We start from the raw sequence: 19480 nt of genomic DNA on the forward strand, positions 1-19480 counted from the left end.
GGTAACATACCATCCTGGAGTCTCTCTCAAGCCACAGAAGCCCCTGACTGTTGAATCTCCAATTACTATTGTTCTGCAATGCTTTGTTCCTCTCCTGTGCACAGCAGGGCCAGCTGTGGTGCTACTGCGCTGGCTGCTGACCCCTGATGGGCCAACCCCTCATCAATATCCAAAACAGAATACTTGTTTGACAAGGGACAGCTACAGGGGACTCCTGCACTGACCGCCTGCCCCGTCTAGTGCTCAGCCATCTCTCTTCATGTATCTTCAGTGTGACCACTTTTCTATAACTTCTATCTATGATGCTCTCCAACTGCTGCTCAAGCAGATCCATTCATTCAGTGAGCAGCTGCTCACTGGACACACTTACTGCAAATGTAGTTATCAGGGATGCTCTTGGCATTCATGATTGACCACATCTCGCAGGTGGAACACACAACCCCACCAACTGACATGACTAACCTTCTCTAATGACTGTTAGATGACAAGCTAAAATTTAATTAGCTACTCAAAAATTACAGTTATTACTCTCTAACAAAAACTGTCTCCCCAACTTACTCACATCTGAACTCTCTGTACTAACCAAAAGGTGAACTAACTGTACTAACCCTTTAGAAAGACTGAGAGACACTTATGCTGTACTGCAGTGAGATTTCTTCACCTGTTGCACAATGTTCACTTTCCTTTTGCACTGTTTTATACCAAATTCATTGCACTGATTGTTGACTGCTTTAGTGCTGAATTCTGTCCAATCTATTTCACAGCAAATCTGACTCACTGCACACTCTTCCTGGTCTGCTTTTTGGCAATACTGACTGCTGTAAAGCAGATCGGGAGGTCTGCTGCACTCTCCCAGTCTGCTTCACTGCGATGCTGACTGCTGCACACTGCTTCCAGACATGTTAGTTGTTTGTTAGTATAGCCCATAGGTATTACTGAAAGTAGGCATAATTTGTCAAAGCCTTTCATCTTGCATTCATTAGGAGATTTGTCAGAAATACTAGATGTAGAGGGAAAACAATATTTATACTGTGAGACAAGAGTGCTGATTAGTTGACAAGTGAACTCTGGTAGAACTGTTTTTTTGGTTCAGTTCTCTGGGCAAGGCTGTGCCCAGACTTAAACTGTTTAAATTTTCTAAAGGAGGCAAAACTTGGGAGTGATCTGTCAGTCATCATATAACTGGTGCACTATCCATGGCAACACTTCTACCAATCAGAGTACACTTCGTCAACAGTGTAACTTCTGCTTTCTCTTTTCAGCTGGCATTTCTTGTGAATTGTTTGAAGAATACAAGGCAGAACATTTTGACATAATGTCTTTTATCAAATTATGTTTTTATTGCCAACATAAACAAGCAGCTGAACCTCCTCTGTGAGGTAGCACTATCTCTGGCTGTCTCCTTTTCAACATTCTTCTCTCTTTTCGTGAAATACTTTCATGTACAGTATTGAAATGCCATTTGGGATCCCAAATTCAAGTTTTGGAGTAGGACATAACCTGCTGATTAAGCTAAAATGCCACACACGAGGCCTTGATGAAAACAAAATCATTGTTTGTCAGTCCTACTGTTCCTCCCTAGTTACAGAATTTAATAAAAAGCACACTACATGCACGGTAAAGCATTAGCTTTTATGTACTTAGCTTAAAACATAGTTATTGAGGTTTTGATCGTAACTTTATAATGTAGAAGGGTGGTCTAAAGGAAAAACTAGTCAGACACCAAATAGTACAAAAGTATAAGGCTACTTGAAGAAATGCATGACAGGAGCCGTAATTTTCTGAAGTCTGTATCATGAGTTCTGTTTTTGAGGTCATGGCATGTGCACTTGTGGCACTTCTTTTTGGAAAGGAAGGTATAAGAGGAAATCGAAACACAATAAAGTTCAAACTGAATTACAGAACATTACTAAACAACCCTTGGTTTTTGTAATGAAGATGTACTAAATTCTAATAAATTGAATTATTTGAGGAAATCAAAATGTACAGATGTAGGGAATACATTAGGAGTTCTGCCAAAATTGTCACCTTTAAGAATGTAACTGTCTGTACCCCTAGATGTTTCTATCCTTCTGTGTGACATAAGTCATCTATTATTGAGGAGTTCTTGACAATGTATTTAGAAAATCATAGATATCTCCATGGTAGTTCCATAAAAGATATTTGATAAATTAGACATAACACAGTGGAGCTAGAGGAACACAGCAGGCCAGGCAGCATCAGAGGAACAGGAAAGCTGATGTTTTGGGTTGGGACCCTTCTTCAGAAATGGGGATGGGGAGAGGAGCTCAGAAATAAATAGAGACAGGAGGGTTGGGGTTGGGGAAAGTAGGTGGGTTGGTCATAAGTGAGTGCACGTAGGCAGTGGTCTGGATTGGTCAGCAAGGTGGGAGTGACGGATAGGTGTTAGGTCAAGGAGGCGGAGATGAGAGGGAGGGTTGGTCGTGGGATGAGGCCGGAGGGTAGGGAGAGCTTGAAACGGGTAAAATATGTACTCAGGCCATCGGGCTGTAGGCTCCTGAGACGGAATATGAGGTGCTGCTCCTCCTTGGGAGCCTACATCCTGATGACCTGAATGTGGATTTTACCAGTTTCAAAATCTCCCCACCCCCCGGCCTCACCCCATGACCAACCGTCCCTGTCATCCCCGCCTCCTTGACCTGACGCAACCTGTCCATCGTCTCTCCTACCTATCCGCCTTTTCCACCTCCCTGACCAATCCCAGCTACTGCCTACATGCACTCATCTATCACCATCCCACCTACCTTCCCCAGCCTCACCCCTCCTCTCTCTATTTATTTCTGAGCTCCCTTCCCCATCCCATTTCTGAAGAAGGGTCCCAACCCGAAACGTCAGCATGAATGCATCAAATGATGTAACAGACTTGAGGGGCTGAATCGTCTAGTCCTGCTCCTGGTGATAATATTCTTGTGTTCTGATTTCCAAAAGCATTTGATGACTTGCCACACGAAACATTGTAACTTACAACCAATACATTATTTTTCGTTGCATTGACCTCTAAGGTCATGCGCTGCTGTGGCTTTGTTTTGAAACTGGACGTGAGTTCGTTGGCATGATGATCAGCATGCACTGAACCTTGGAGGAACTCCAGCGGCTGCACAGGTTAGAGGAAACACTTTACAGTAGACAGTTACGAAAGGGAATGGTCATGTTATCAGGGATTGATGTACAAGAATAAGAAGTCTTGCTGCAATTGTATAGTGCTTTGGTGAGATCACACTGGAGTACTGTGCACATTTCTGGTAGTACAAGTTCTCTAGATTTGGATCCTTTGAAAGGCTGCCCTGTTATCAGATGCTGGGTAAATTTGTGTTAAACCTGCTGGAGTTTAAAAAGTAAGGGATTATCACATCGAAACATTCAGGGTTCTTAAGGTGCTTGATACTGTAGTTGTTTCCCTTGGCAGGGAGTGAGATGATGAATATCGTCACTCAGAGCACTGTTAACGATTTGAATTGTCTACTCGAGAGTGTGTGTGTGGATGTTCTGTTAAGTATATTTAAGGCCGAGATACATTTTTGGTATTTGAGAATAAAGGGCTATGGGCAGTATGGTCTACTCCTGCTTCTATTTCTTTGGTTTTTAAAACAGGAATGAGAGGCTGCAGTTTTGAACAAAGCCTTTGAAAAATATTTTTGCTTTCTTTCAGAACATAGAAAGTTAGAGGATGATCTGTAGAAGTATTCAAAATTATAAGAATGTTGGAGGGGAGAAAAGAACCAGAATAGGTCTCATGAGTCTGTTCTGCCACTTAGTAAGATCATAGTTGATTTGGTTGTGGCTTTGACTCCCAACTTCCTGCCTGTTGACTCCATTGTAGATCAAAAATCTGTCTAATGTGAAATAATGCAATAATGGATAACTGACGCAAGATTGCTTTCACCAGTGAGAAGAGGTGGAGGTTAATACACATTAGCTCAATAAAACATGGAATGCTTTGCAATTTCAAATGGTGTTAAATAATATGATATGATTGCATTTTATGGTGAGAAAATGTGGTATTTATGTGATGACAGGAGGGAGACGGGCATGGAGAAAGGAGTGAACAGAACATGTGGACAGTCTCCATGTATTCTGTTCACCTCCCCCACTTTCCCTCCGAAAAGTCGTCAGCATAGTTAGCACCATTTCCCAACTACTTTCAATTCTGATGAAGTGTCAGTGGACTCAAAATCTTCACACTCTACAGACAACCATGAGACCATAAGAAATAGGAACAGGAGTAGGTCATTCAGCTCCTCAAGCCGCCTTGGCCATTCAGTAGGATTGTGGCTGATCCGACATTCCTCACGTCCGCTTTCTTGCCTTCTCGCTATAATCCTTGATTTCCCCTACTGACCAAGAATCAATTTATCTCGGCCTTAAATATATACAAGGATTCTGCCCGCACAGCTCTCTGTGACAAGGAGTTCCAAAGATATTCTGTCCTCAGAAGAAACTCTTCCTCATCTCAGTTTTAAATTGGTACCCCTTAATTCTGAGATTATGCCCTATGGTTGTAGACTGTCCCATGAGGGAAAACGTCCTCTCCATATTTACCTGTCAAGCCCCTTAAGATTCCTATATGCTCCAGTGGAATTTTGAAGAATGAGAGGTTACCTCAATGAGTAGAGTCCCAACCTGTTTAACCTTTGCTCATAAAACAGTCCTTCCATACCAGGGATCATGCTAGTGAACCTTCTTTGATTTGATTTATTATTGTCACATGTACTGAAGTACAGTTGATTCTGATATAACGCATGTTTCTTCAACACAAATGGGTTTTAATGTGGTTGAAGAATTATAGAACTTTATTTGTAGAACGTGAACTTTCTCTACCTGTATTGGCTATAACATAATTCCATCCCCATCACTTTAAATGTTGCCGTTATTGCATGATTTTCTTATAATGTGAGATTGCATGAGAACGGAACTATTGTGTTATGTCAGAACCAACTGTACAGTGGAAAGTATTGTTTTGCATGTTAATCAGATAAATCATAACTTACGTAAGTACAGCAGAGTAATGGAACAGAATGCAGAAAATATTGCTACAGAGAAAGTGTAGAGAAAGATCAACTAATATGAGAAGTCCATTCATAAGCCTGATAAGAGGGGAAGAAGCCGTTGTTGAATCTGTTGGTACATTTTTTTCAAACTTTTGTATCTTCTGTACAATGGAAGAGTGTCAAAGAGCTAATAACTGGGATGGGAGGAGTCCTTGACTACATTGGCTGCTTTCCCAAGGCAGAGGGAAGTGTAGACTGAGTCAGTGGAAGCATGGCTAGTGTTTGTAATGATCTGGGTTGTGTTCACAATTATCTGTAATAATTTTCTTGCAGTCTTAGGCAGATCAGTTGCAATACCAAGCTGTGATGCATCCGGATTGGATGCTTTCTATGGTGAATCTATAAAAATTGGTAAAAGTCATTGTGGATATACAAATTTCCTTAGTCTTCTGAGGAAGCAGAGGCATTGGTGTGCTTTCTTGAGTATAGTGTTGACATGGATGGACCAGGATAGATGGTTGGTGATATTTCCTCCTAGGAACTTGAAGTTCTTGATCACCACCTGCATCTCCACACCGTTGATACAGACAAAGGCATGTTCTCGACTTCAGGAAGTGAAGTGAATTATCGGCTCCTTTATTTATTGCTGACATTAAGGGATTATTGTTGTCTTAATCCCATGCCACTAAGCTGCCCATTTCTTTCCTATGCAGTGTTTCGTCATTGTCTGAGATCTGACTGACTACAATGGTATTATCAGCAAATTTGTAGATGGAGTTAGAGCTGAATTTGGCCAATGGTCATGAGTGTATGAAGAGCGTGGTAAGGGGCTGAGTACGCAGCCTTGTGGGGAACGGGTGTTGAGGATTATTATAGAGGAGGATGTGTTGGTGATCCTTACTGATTGTGGACTGTGGGTCCAGAAGTCGAGGAACCAGTTGCAGATGAGAGGGCAGAGTCCTAGGTCTCGGAGTTTGGAAATAAGTTTGATTGGAATTATGGTGTTGAAGACGGAGCTAAAGTCAATAAATAGGAGTCTGAGGTAGATGTCCTTGCTATCCAGCTGTTCCAGGGATCAATGTAGCACCAGGAAGATGACATCTGCCATGGAACAATTGTGCCAGTAGGTGAACTGTACTGGAGCAGCGTAGTCTGTGAGGCTGGAATTGATGTATGCCATTACTAACCTCTCTCAGCATTTCATAATGATGGATGTCAGAGCCACTGCGTGGTAGTCATTAAGGCATGTTGCATGATTTTTTTCTATGGCACTGGAATGATAGTGGTCTTCTTGAAGCAGGTAGAAACTTGCATCATGGAGAGGTTAAAGATGTTTGCAAATACTCCTACCAGCTGGTCCTGAGCGCATGGCCAGGGACTCCATTCGGGCTAGTCGATTTCTGTGGATTCACTCTCAAGGCCGATCTGACATTGGCGGCACTAACTGGGTACAGGTGCACCGGAGGCTGTCACTGATCTTCTGATCAAAATGAGCACAGAATGCATTGAGCTTATTAGGAAGGGATATTTTATTGTCAGCAATTGTACGTGACTTCATTTTGTGGCCTGTTATATTGTGTAAGCCTTGCCACCGTTGACGTATGTTCATGTGGTTAGTCTGGAACTCTAGCTTAGTCTGGTGTTGTCTCTTGGCATCCCTGATAGCTTTGCGAATGCCATACCGACCAGTTCTCTGAACTGCCTGAATTAAGTCCTATCATTTTCTTAAAGAAGGGGATCAAAACTGCTGTCAGTACTCCAAATGTGGTCTCACCAGCATCTTTTACAGTTGCAGTAAGACTTCCCTAGTCTTACACTCCAACCATCTCGAACTAAGGGCCAACATTCCATTAGCCTTCCTGATCATCTGTTCTACCTGTATGCTAGCTTTCTGTGTTTCCTACACAAGTGCTTCCAAGTCCATTCTTTTGTTATCCTTCCAAAATGAAAAACTTTTCTTTGTTCCATATTATACTTTATTTGCCAACTTTTTGCCCACTTATGTAATCTATTAATATCCCTCTGTAAACTGTTTTTATCTCTCTAGCAACTTGCGTTTTTACCTATTTTTGTGTCATCTTCAAGGGTGACTATATTACATTTGTTTGCTTCCCTCCTGCAAGTTGTGCTGCCAAACCTACGGAGTTTCTCAAGAAGTTCGTTTTTGTTTCATATTTTGTAGTCTTTTTATATTGCAGATTATAGCTCCAAACCCATTTTCGTTGTATCACAGAGCTAGGATTTTGGCACTGAACATAAATCGTTTTTGCATTTCTGTGTGTAACCTAGTTAATATGGTCATTTTTTTGTTTTCATTCATTTTTAGGTTCTCCTACACCAAAGACTATTTGCTGTGTTATTCCCTAATCTAAATCTTTTTATCTAACTATTTTGTAATGACCTGGCAGAGAAGTACTCGAGAGTAATTGATGTTGGCCTGCTTTTGTAGCCTTTGTTTTAAAAAGTGTGTGTAGGCACAGCAACTGTCACAAAAACAGTGCTTTAAACAGCAATAACTTGCACTTACAATAGTCATTAAAGACATCATCAGAATGTAAGCCAGACAACGCTGTGCCAAAATAAAATTATGAACAATAATGAAAAGTTTGATGGATTTTAAGAACAGTCTTAAAGGGAGATCGAAGGATTCAGTGAGGCAATTCCAGGTTGTAGACCAGGATGGCTAAAGGCACTGAGCTTAATAGTGGCACAGAGAGGAGAAGATGCACAAGAGGTTGAAGTCAGAATAGCAGAGAGCAATTGGTTAGGTTTTAGGATTGGTTGTGGTTCGTGGTAAGGAGAAGGTGAGGTCATGAAGGGCGTTAAATATGACAATTAGAATGAAGAGAAACCGCAATAGAATGAGCAAAAATGTAGAAAATGGAATTCAATGCCAGTAAGTGTGAAGTGGTGTATTTTAGTTTAAAAGATAAAAGTAACAATTGTACTGTAAATGGGAGAAGGTCTGGTAATGTAGAACGGTTAGATTTAGGGATTCAGATTCACACAGCATGAAAAAGAAACATCTTGTGTGCTAAAAACCTAATCGACTGCTTAGTTTTGTAGGAAGGGCTACACATCATAATGAATGTGAATTTGTATATAAATCTGACTGAACAGGTGCAGTGCAGTCAAAAAACAAATCTTAGATGCTATTTGTACTGCAGTTGATGGCAGAAAGATTTTATTTTCAAAAAGAGCTTGTTTTCAGTTCACTACATGTGAGCAGATCCATTATTGCAGAACCACAATAAATATTTCGACGCTGTTTTGAGGATTAGTATTTCATTTTGTTATACATGCAGCTTAGTGTAGTCAGTCACCAGTGCTTCAGTTCAAGTAACCTGATCTCTCAAGTTCATGTGACCTGATAGGTGTATAATGCAATCATGTCTGAATAAACTGAATACTTCTGTTTGGTTAGCTGTGCTATATGGGGATGGATTGAAGATCTTCCTGGAACATCTTTATGGGTAACCTGAGCACTAAATTCAATCCAATTTAGTTTTGAACTCCATGGTTAACAATCTCGATCTCTGAACTGAGACATCAGATTGAACTGGTTTTTAGATAATTAATGCTTTTGAAATAAAGGAAAAACAGAGAAAGTATTATTGCAAAATGTTCTAATTTACTACTGATTTGAAAGTTTTGCTTTAATTTTGGTATAGATTGTCAAATGGAATAAGTGACATTTTATTTTAGAAACTTCTGTATTTAAAATATGAGCATGTATACTGCCTTTCATCAGCCTCAGCCCTTACTTGCCACCATCAAAGACTGAATCAGAGTATTTCAACCCTAATTTCTATTTGATGGTGAGCTGGGATTCTGACCCCTACATCTTCTCTGTTACCAAGACTGCCTATATCTACTTCTGTAATACTGCCTGTCTTTGGAATGGCCCCAGCCCACGTATTGCTGAAACTCTTATCTGTGTTTCTTTTAGTTCTTAACTTGGCTATTTCATTGCTGACCTGCCACATAAGCACCCTTTGTACACTTCAGTTAACTCTAAGTTGTGTGGCCCATATCCTAACTCGCCAAGTTACCATCACCCATCATACCATGCACTTGTTATATGTATTGTCTTCTAGTCTGACAGTGCCTCACTTCTTTTAATATTAATATTGTATAGCACCTCTCATCTCTGCAATCTCCTTTCAGATCTATCACCTTCCTTGATCTTTGTGTTATTCCGATTCTGGTCTTTTCGTCATTGCTGATTTATAGGTTTCCACCACTGGCAGCTTTAGGCAGAGAGTGGGGATAAAGGGATCTTTTTCAGGATGGCAGCCGGTGAGTAGTGGAGTTCTTCAGGGGTCAGTGTTAGGACCATAACTATTCATGTTATACATTTAAACATCTTGATGAAGGAACTGAGAGCTTTGGTGCTAGGTTTGCAGATGATACAAAGATAGATGGAGGAACAGGTAGCTTTAAAGAGGTAGGGAGGCTGCAGAAGGACTTGGAAAGGCTAGGCGAGTAGGTAAAAAGTGTCAGATGGAATATAATGTTGGAAAGTGTGATGTCATATACTTCTATTTTTTGTACCAAAGTGTATTTTCTAAATGGAGACAGGCTTTTGAAATCTGAGGCAAAAGAGGCTTAGAAGTCCCAGTTTAGATTCTTTTAAAATTAACATGCAGGTTCGGTTGGCAGTTGGAAAGGTAAGTGCAATGTTAGCATTCATTTCAGGAGGGCGAGAATACAAAAGCAGGGCTGTATGATGGATCTCTGGTCAGACCGCATTTGGAATATTCTGAGCAATTTTGGGCCCTGTATCTAAGGAAAGCATATCTTACCTTTGGAGGGGATGCAGAAGAGATTTACAAGTCTGTTCCCAGGCTTGTCATATAAGAAGCAGTTGAGGATGTCTGTACTTGAAGTTTAGAAGGATGAGGAGGCAATCTCGTTGCAAGTTACAGAATACTGAGAGGCCTGAATAGAGTGGATGTGGAGAAGATGATTCCACTAGTAGGAGAGACTAGGACCTGAGGGCACAGCTTCAGACGACGGGGATGACCCTTTGCTACCGGGATGAGGAGGAATTTCTTCAGCAAGAGGGTGGTGAATATGTGGAACTCCCTGCTGCACAAGGCTATGTCATTAAATGTATGTAAGACTGAGATAGATAGGTTCTTCGTTAATAAGGGGACCAAAGGATACTGGGAGGAAGCAAGAGAATTGGACAAGAAACAGACCAGCTGTAGTTGAATGATGGAGTAGATACAATGGGCTAAATGGCCTAATTCTGCACCTATAACTTATGGCCTTATGTATCATCAGCTGACAAGCCCTCGGCACATTTTCTCTTCACTTCTCTTTCCTCCTTTAAGATGCACCTTTAAAATCTGGCTGTTCAGCCAAGTTTATGGCCACCTGTCATAATATTGCTTTTACACTGCTCGGCATCAAATTTTAATTGATAACTTTTACTGCATTGTAGACATGCAAGTTGTTGCCAAGTAGGCACCACTCTTGCTTTATCTTGGATAAATCAGTTTGAACTTCCATCAGCAGGGGCGCACTCTTGATTTACCTCACTAATATATGTTGGCTAGCATTTCAGCCTCCCATGAAAATAGTAACCAAAACAATGTAGACTTACTAATGAAAAAATAGTCTACATTTCAAGTTTTCGCAATATATTTTCCTCCAATGATTCTGTTCAATATTGTATATTTTATCAGCAAGTTGTTGCCACTTATCAGAAGAAAGGGCTGCTGGTCCTTTGAAAATGCTGCAGTATTTTTTACAAGGTTACTATTAGCCCTAGCAACCAAATGTTTAAGTGATAAATCCTAAATTTTGAGCCATTAATGATTGTCCTGTAATAACAATATTGTTCCAACAGGTGTAATGACCTAATTCCTTTTCTTTTAACTTGCAGTCTATGTTATCTGTAAACAAGGAAATGATTCCCAGAAGGCTGTTAAAATCCTGCAAGAGATACTTGACAATGAGCTCTCCCCATTATCGGTGAAGGATATTCAGGGTGGCCTAATGGCTTGGGCCTGTAAGATTGATCCAACTTTCCCACAGTATTGATTGCTGGAAACGGGGAAGGGAAGGCAATCAGTTAACACATTTCTAAAAAAAAATTACAATGTGTTTATTATTCAGTGCACTGTTAATTGTCAATAGATACAAGTGGAAAATCATTTTTAACATTCCACAGATTTATTCCGTTTGAAGTGCTTTTCAGTTAAGGAAAGATAATGTATGTGCTATTTTCTGTATTGGATGTATTTAACTGATTTAGTAAGGACACCAGCAATTTAGTAACTCTGTACAAGTGTACAGAAAATCTCTCGGGTTGGGGTTGATTCACTTTATTAAGTATCTTGTGTTACAGGCCAAATACTGTGCTGCTGAATTACTAATTTTGAAATATTGAGAGAATATCAAAATTAACGTTTAAATAGTAATTGATGAGTAAGCCACAGATGAAGCCGATGACACATGCAGAAATACTGACAATAGATGTTTGCTTTAATTTGCTACCACATAGGCTTTTGGGTATTTTAATAATTATGACATTGGTGCAAGTCTGGCAGTTCTGATACTATGGAAGTTAATGTAGCAATTCATATTTTTAACAATGGACTGGGTTTTTTTAAACTATATATTCATTTGTGTATATAACGCAAGTGCTGCCCTTAGGTTTGCCACAACAATATTAAATATTACATGGATTCCATTAACATACATAATAACATAACATCTGTGATATAATTTTGTCTCGTATGGGAAACCTATGTTTCAAGGATGTCAACCAGACCAGCTATAGAGTCATCGAGCTGTGCAGCATGGAAACAGGCCCTTCGGTCCAACTCGAACATGCCAACCAGATATTCTGAATTAATCCAGTCCTATTTGCCAGCATTCGGCCCATATCCCTGTAAATCCTTCCTATGCATACATCTATCCAGATGCCTTTCAAATGCTGTAATTGTACCAGCCTCCCCCATTTCCTCTGGCATTCCATACACATACCACCCACTGTGTGAAAAAAGTTGTCTCTTAGGTCCCTTTTAAAATCTTCCCCTCTCACCTTAAACCTATGCCCTCTAGTTTTAGACTCCCCCACCCTGAGGAAAAGACCTTGACTATTCACCCTGTCCATGACCCTCATCATTTTATAAACTTCTATAAGGTCACCCTCCGCTTCCGACACTCCTTTAAAAAAAAAGCCCTAGCCTATTCAGCCTTTTTAAGTGCACATTTTTTATAAATTTGCATGAAGAGTATGGAGTTTTATCTTCAGCATTACAGTGGCAATATCAGTTCCTGAACATTTTCAACTTTGTGGTGCAGGATGGATTGTTTGGAAGACATAGTGAATATTTCAAGATCGAAATTTGGTGCTTCCTAGGAAATGATTTCATTTTTAAAGCTGACTGTGGCACTCTTGATTCTGTTACTTCTAAGTAAGACTTCTGCAAACCAATTAGGAAATAGCAATTCTTGTTGCAGTTCTTGCATGAGATTTATTCAATAAATGTACCTCATTTAATTAAATGTGAACTTATTAGGTCTGTTTATTGTAAACAATGAATCACAACCTATCCTCTGTAACATAGATGACATCATTATATGTGAAGTAAAATATCTATTTGTATGATAGTATTGTAAAAACATATGACCCATGCCAGTTTTTTTTTAACGTGCTGACACCTTTTAACTAATCAAATTTGGGAGTTTTGGCATTCTAAAAGTTGACATTGTAGACTTAGTGGATAGGAAAAATCGAGCAAAGTCAATCTTTCCAGTATCTGCCTTGTTTTTAACCATTGCTTTCTAAGGGAGAATATACACCAATCCTTCAGAATAATCACCAAGATTGAAAATAAATCTCAGGTCTAGTGCTTAACATATTCCTTGTAGTTTTTTTCAAGTGCTTCTTTATCTTGAGTCATTTAATATGTACAAAGCTCTAATGAGAAAATAATTCTGTGAACCTTATAATTATAGTTTTTATTGTAAGAAAACACTGTATAGTGAACAGGATATGCTTTAATAAAAGGCGATTTGAAATTTTTTATGGTCTGTTGTGGATTACAGAATTGTATACAGACACTTCGCTTGCTTAGTAGTTTCCTCCTCCATTTGCACTGCTCCTTGCTGTCTGACATACAAATTCTATTTGTAACCAAGTTGCAGTAAAGAATTGATGTTTTGACCTGCAGTTTAAAAAAATCTTTCCATATGTTGGAAGATTAAAAATTGCAGAGTAAAATTACAGAATCAACAGGTAATAAGTGTTGATGTTATTGAAGCCAGAACTTAGTTGAAGATTTTCATTTGTTCAATTTTACTGAATCCATTTCATGAATTAATATTTATTCAGCTGACTTACTAATGTAAATCTGCCTGACCAGTAACTTTTAAAAAGAATTTCAAATTTAATTATTAACTGAAAGAATTATGCCACAAAATTTAATGTTTTAAACATATTTTACAGCATTAGTTAAAACGAGGCAACTGATATTAACCTAATGTTCTATTTTATAAACACTGACACTTTAAGCCTGAACATCTCAATAGAACATTCTCCGTTCTACTTTTATTTCCACCCGAATTTCCATGTAGCATCTCTTTTAACTTCTGGGACCAAGTGCAACTAATTGTACCAATTTCCAGGAATTTACACATTGATTCTCCTCCATGTTCCCACTATTCCCAAGAAATATTGCATGAGGTCTTTCCAATAGCATCTATCTAAGAATCCTTCAACACCTCATGATTGTGGATAACTCAGATCAGACACAGGCCTGGCTACATTCTTGCTCAGTGACTGCAAATCAGAAATACCACTGGTTCCTGATGGCCCTCTTCCCAATCCATAACTCCTGGCAAATTCTCTGTTTGTCTTCTCCAAACCTGTTCTGTGCCTTAATTTAAAATTCTGCAAGAAAACCAGGTAAAACACCAAAACAAAACCTCCCTACAGTCTATTCCTACATTTAAAAATGCTTGCCACATTCTAGGGAGAGATTTGAACTAATCCCCAGATCCATACATCTCATTGTTTTAAGGACCCACACTTGGGTCCACTGAGGCAACTGGAGGTGTCCTGTCCCCAAGAAGTTCAGAGGTAAGGGCAGCACAGTGGTGAGCACTGCTGCCTCTCAGCACCAGGGACCAGGGTTCGATTTCAGCCTTGGGTGACTGTGCAAACTCCACACAGACATTCTCTGTGTGTGCATGGGTTTCCACCAGGTGCTCCAGTTACCTCCCACAGTCAAAAGATGTGCACTTTAGTTGGATCGGCCATGCTAAATTACCCCTAGTGTTCAGGATGTGTGGATTAGATGCATTAGCCGTGGGATAGGGCAGGGTTTGGGTCTGGTTGGGATGTTGTTTGGAGGGTTAGTGTGGACTTGTTTGGCTGAATGGCTTGTTTCTCCATGCTGTGGGATTCTATGTATATGTAAGTCCATTGTTTAGTTTCCAATTGTTTCATGACAGGGAGTTTTTTCTTAAAGTTGTAGTTACATTCCTGAGAATTTTGACTTGGAAATGACTGTGAATCATATGTTCCTTTAAAAATCAATGTTAAAGCTAGAGTTTCTTCTCACAAACTATGTACAGTTTGAAATACATGACCATATGTACAGCATGGTGTATTCTTCATTGAAATTGTTGGAAAATAAAATGTATTTTTTATTAGTAATACAGCTTGGAAACAGAATCTCAGTCCATGCCAACCATGTTCCCATGTATTAATTCTTTTCAATATAATATTTAATGTAAAATCTATTTAAAGATGTTCTCATGAAGTACTGGATTGACCGGGCTCCACCTCGAGGCATAGCTTGGGTCAGTGCAGGTAGCTGAAGTCCCATGACTACCGATACCGGCCCAAATCTGTCACTAGGTGGAGCTATGAGGAGCTGAAGAATGCACTGGGGACATAGATAAGAGATGTAAAGCAATGACATGAGGCAAGGATGAAAAGCAGTGCTGTGTTGCAACAGGAAGAAGAAGATCTGTGGGTAAGAGTAGAAGCACTGCAGGAAAAAAAATTGTGTGTATACAGGCCACAAAATAAATCCTCTTTTGGCAAATTTTGTTCGGAAAGTGTCAGTGTTTAATGGATATATATTGACACTACTGAATGTTAAAGTGAAACAACATAACATTTGACATTAAGTAGGGATTTACTGTATAACCTTAAAAAATCATGGGGCATTCTTGGATTTAAGTTACTTCAGACTTGTTAACTGTCTTCTCAAACCAGGTTTTTATTTCTTGCGTATAAAATTTTCAATCTTCAACCTAACAGTTATTCTCAGTGTATTATAAGGGAATACTTTTTTGGAGTAAAAGATCGAAATGGAGGTCGGACTGCTGTATCACTGAAGTATAACCTGAAAATTGAGTGCTGCTTTTTTTGCTACGCAATTCAATATTGCTTTTTGAAGCAGTGAGGGGGAGAGTGAGAGTGAGAGTGTGAGTGGGACAGTGAGGCATATGAGGTAAGGAAATACTGCATGATGACAGTCCTCTGGTTGAGCTAGAAAGTTTTTAAAGCTGCAAGTGCAAGGCAGAGGGAATTGTCTAGAGTATGAAAACTGAAAACATCCATCTCTTTCCCCTTGTGCTTTGTCTTTCCACGTTGGGGGGAAAAGACAGAAAATGAATGAATCTTGGAAAAAATGAATTCTAACAAGAAAACCCGATAAATTATCAAATAAATTTACGACTATCACCCGGCAAACAAGTGTGCTTTCTGTGCTAAATTTAAAAAGACTGTGTGAAAGACACCACCCTTGAAATCTTGACTTGTGATCTTCATAATTTTGCTTACCCTGTCTATGTGTTTCCACCAAATCAACCATATCTGTCTTTTGTGTGTCTTAATTGTGAATCTGTGTGTATTCTGAAACCGTACAATTTCACATAGATTAAAAACCCTTTGTTTTTTGTTAATGAATTATGAATGATCTGTTTTCGTGCTGTCTGACTAATTTATGATATTTTTCAGTTAAAGATGATGTGAATTACTTTTATCTTGAATAGCAGTCAGGCAAAATATCTGTTTTTTGATGGTCTATTTCAAATATTTTACATTTTGGGTCAGGTTGTGGAAAAATGAGGCAGGATTCTCAGTGTACTATTCCTCATTGTTGTTAACAATATGAATCCTTGAATGAGTTATTCATTACACTTTATAAAAACTATTTCAATGTAATTCAAATACGGCCAGGAGCAGTCTTCACTTCTCACAGTTCCCTGCTTTTGTATGATGGTGTCAGACGAACATCATAGGTGTTTGAAATTGGAAGCGGTGAATGATGAAGCTGGATACTCGTGTCCACAAAACAGACCTCATGCTCACAAACATAAAAGGTAATCCTGACACATTAATGCATTGCATTAGGATATGAACAGTGTTTGAACTGTGCAACTGTGATTGTAAGGCAGAACTATATAAATATGGGCCTCCAGACTCAAAGAAAAATCACCTCAGCTGTTGAGGCCTGGTGTGCTAAATCACAAAATAGAAAATCTAGTGACTTTGTAATTTTTTAGCCAACTCTGGTTGGATACATAAGCAGAGGTTTTCAACACTCACGCCCCTCCAAGTTGAAAGTATTTTTACATTCCTAATATTTTGAGGTAATGAAGATTAAAAAAAGTGATCAAAATGTATTTCAGTGACCCCCCCCCCTTCATGGAGGTTTCCAAACACTACTGTGGTAATTACACATGGATTTGGAAACACTATTTTGTAGCAACTGTACCCAGAGATGTTTACATGCACATTTGCTGCAGGTCATGTTTGTGGTGAGTGGCAGTTGTGTTCATGTGTATGTACAGTTTTCAGGTTTTGCTGAAAATAACGAGAGTATGTATTGGGCAAATTCAGTACAGCAACTAGCACATCAAAAAGATTTTTTCTATACTATAAACTAGAGTGCAAGCAATTCAAATCGATGGTGTTTTCTTAAAGCATAATCTGTCAAAAGGGATGTCCTTTAAAAATGCTGCAAAGTTAATCTAGTCTTATGCAGACATCTAAAACCTGAAACAATTATATTTACTTCTCCCATTCTTTGTCAACAAGCAATGACCCACATTATTTTGTTTGACAATAGACATGAGTCTCATCTATATATTTCTCATTGATTTGTTGAACCATTTAGATTGATTCTAGACAACACTGTAACCTTCCTTGGTCAACATAACAGACACCATAAGACTCAGAACGTTACAGGGGAGATGGTCAATCATTTGCGCTGGCTCAATACAAGGGCTTTCCACCGTTGCTCCAAATCCAAAATATGCTCCCCCCAACCAAGAACTATTGTCTTCTTTCAAGCACATATCCAATTGTCTTTTGAAAGTGACTACAGAATCTGATCCTACTCTTTTTTTAGGTAGTTTATCCTAATTTTTTGAGTAAAGAAATGTTGTCTCATTATTCTCTATGGATTTTAAGAAAAATGCAAAAAAAACCCCGCTGGTTACTGATCAATTGTTGGGGCAAATAATTTCTCATTCCTTGCTGTATTAAGCCCACCCCATCCAAGTTTCAATATCCTTTTAATCTCCCACATTCTAAGGAAATAATACCAACTTCTCCATTTAACGGAAGAGCCTCCTCTTTAATAAATATGAACTTCCTTTATATTCAGAGATCCTATTTACAAAGCCAAATATCCCTTTAAATTTCTTAACTGCCTTATCAATTTGCCCTGCCGTCATCAATATGCACCAAGTCCCTCTGCTCTTGCACCTTACTTTAGAAGTACCATTTGAATGATACTACCTCCATGTTTTTTGCAAAGCTGTTCACTTCCAAAACACCAACTGGCATGAACATAACACTTTTAACATACTAGAAAGACCTAAGGCACTTCACAGGTCCATCAAACAAATTCTGACGCTAAGCCACATAAAATTACCAAAAAACTTGATAGCATTAAGGAACATTTTTAGGGAAAGATAAACAGAGCTGTAGAGTCATTTAGGGAGGGGAATTTCAGAATTCAGTGCCTTGGCAGCTGAGGGCATGGCAGCCAAAGTTGCAAAACAGGCCTGAACTGGAGGACTGTAGATAGATTGGAAAGTTGTAGGATTGCAGCAGATCACATGGAAAAGGGACTACATCAGGATTTTAAAATTAAGAATGACAATTTTTATGTGAAGGCACAGTTTAACCAAGAGCCAATGGGGGTCAGCAACGAGGCTGATAAGGGAACATGACGACATGAACAGCAGAATTTTGGATGACTTTCAGCTAATGAGAGAAAGAACAGTCAGAGAACTGTTGGCGCAGCTGAATCTAGAGGTAACAAAGCATGGATGAAGATTTTTAGCATAGGATGGACTTCATACTTCACACTATATACTACTGCCATATGTCTGAGATAACAAGGTGTAGAGCTGGATGAACACAGCAGACCAAGCAGCATCATAGGAGCAGGAAGGCTGACGTTTCGGGCCTAGACCCTTCGTTAGAAATGGGGGAGGGGAAGGGGGTTCTGAAATAAATAGGGAGGGGGAGGCGGATAGAAGATGGATAGAGGAGAAGATAGGTGGAGAGAAGACAGACAGGTCAAAGAGGCGAGGATGGATCCAGTAAAGGTGAGTGTAGGTGGGGAGGTAGGGAGGAGATAGGTCAGTCCAGGGAGGATGGACAGGTCAAGGGGGCGGGATGAGGTTAGTCGGTAGGAAATGGGGGTGCGGCTTGAGGTGGGAGGAGGGGATAGGTGGGAGGAAGAACAGGTTAGGGAAGCGGGGACGAGCTGGGCTGGTTTTGGAATGCAGTAGCGGGAGGGGAGATTTTGAAGCTTGTGAAATCCACATTGATACCATTGGGCTGCAGGGTTCCCAAGCGGAATATGAGTTGCTGTTCCTGCAACCTTCAGGTGGCATCGTTGTGGCACTGCATGAGGCCCAGGATGGACATGTCGTCTGAGGAATGGGAGGTGTTGTTTATTGCGAACCGAGCATAGGTGTTCTGCAAAGCGGTCCCCAAGCCTCCACTTGGTTTCCCCGATGTAGAGGAGGCCACAACGGGTACAGCGGATGCAGTATACCACATTAGCAGATGTGCAGGTGAACATCTGCTTGATGTGGAAAGTCTTCTTGGGGCCGGGGATGGGGGTGAGGGAGGAGGTGTAGGGGTAGGTGTAGCATTTCCTGCGGTTGCAGGGAAAAGTGCCAGGTGTGGTGGGGCTGGAGGGGAGTGTGGAGCGGACAAGGGAGTCGCGGAGAGAGTGGTCCCTCCGGAAAGCAGATAAGGGTGGGGAGGGAAAAATGTCTTTGGTGGTGCGGTTGGATTGCAGATGGCAGAAGTGTCGGATGATGATGCGTTGGAACCCTGCAGCCCAATGGAATCAATGTGGATTTCACAAGCTTCAAAATCTCCCCTCCCGCTACCGCATCCCAAAACCAGCCCAGCTTGTCCCACCTATCCCCTCCTCCCACCTCAAGCCGCACCCCCATTTCCTACC

The 19480-nt window shown here is 40.0% G+C and overlaps 1 protein-coding gene across 1 annotated transcript in view; it reads left to right on the plus strand.

Annotated features, from left to right (window-relative positions):
* mocs3 (molybdenum cofactor synthesis 3) overlaps positions 1 to 13054 on the plus strand; it is a 53535-nt gene extending 40481 nt beyond the window's left edge. Inside the window, exon 12 of the mRNA XM_048600907.1 lies at positions 10903 to 13054. Coding sequence (XP_048456864.1) covers positions 10903 to 11060 — 158 coding nt within the window. The 3' untranslated portion in view covers positions 11061 to 13054. The remainder of the gene's footprint in view (positions 1 to 10902) is intronic.
* The last annotated feature ends 6426 nt before the right edge of the window (positions 13055 to 19480 follow it).

This window comes from Rhincodon typus, chromosome 9, assembly GCF_021869965.1.
Source record: "Rhincodon typus isolate 14 chromosome 9, sRhiTyp1.1, whole genome shotgun sequence".
Classification (NCBI taxonomy): domain Eukaryota; kingdom Metazoa; phylum Chordata; class Chondrichthyes; order Orectolobiformes; family Rhincodontidae; genus Rhincodon; species Rhincodon typus.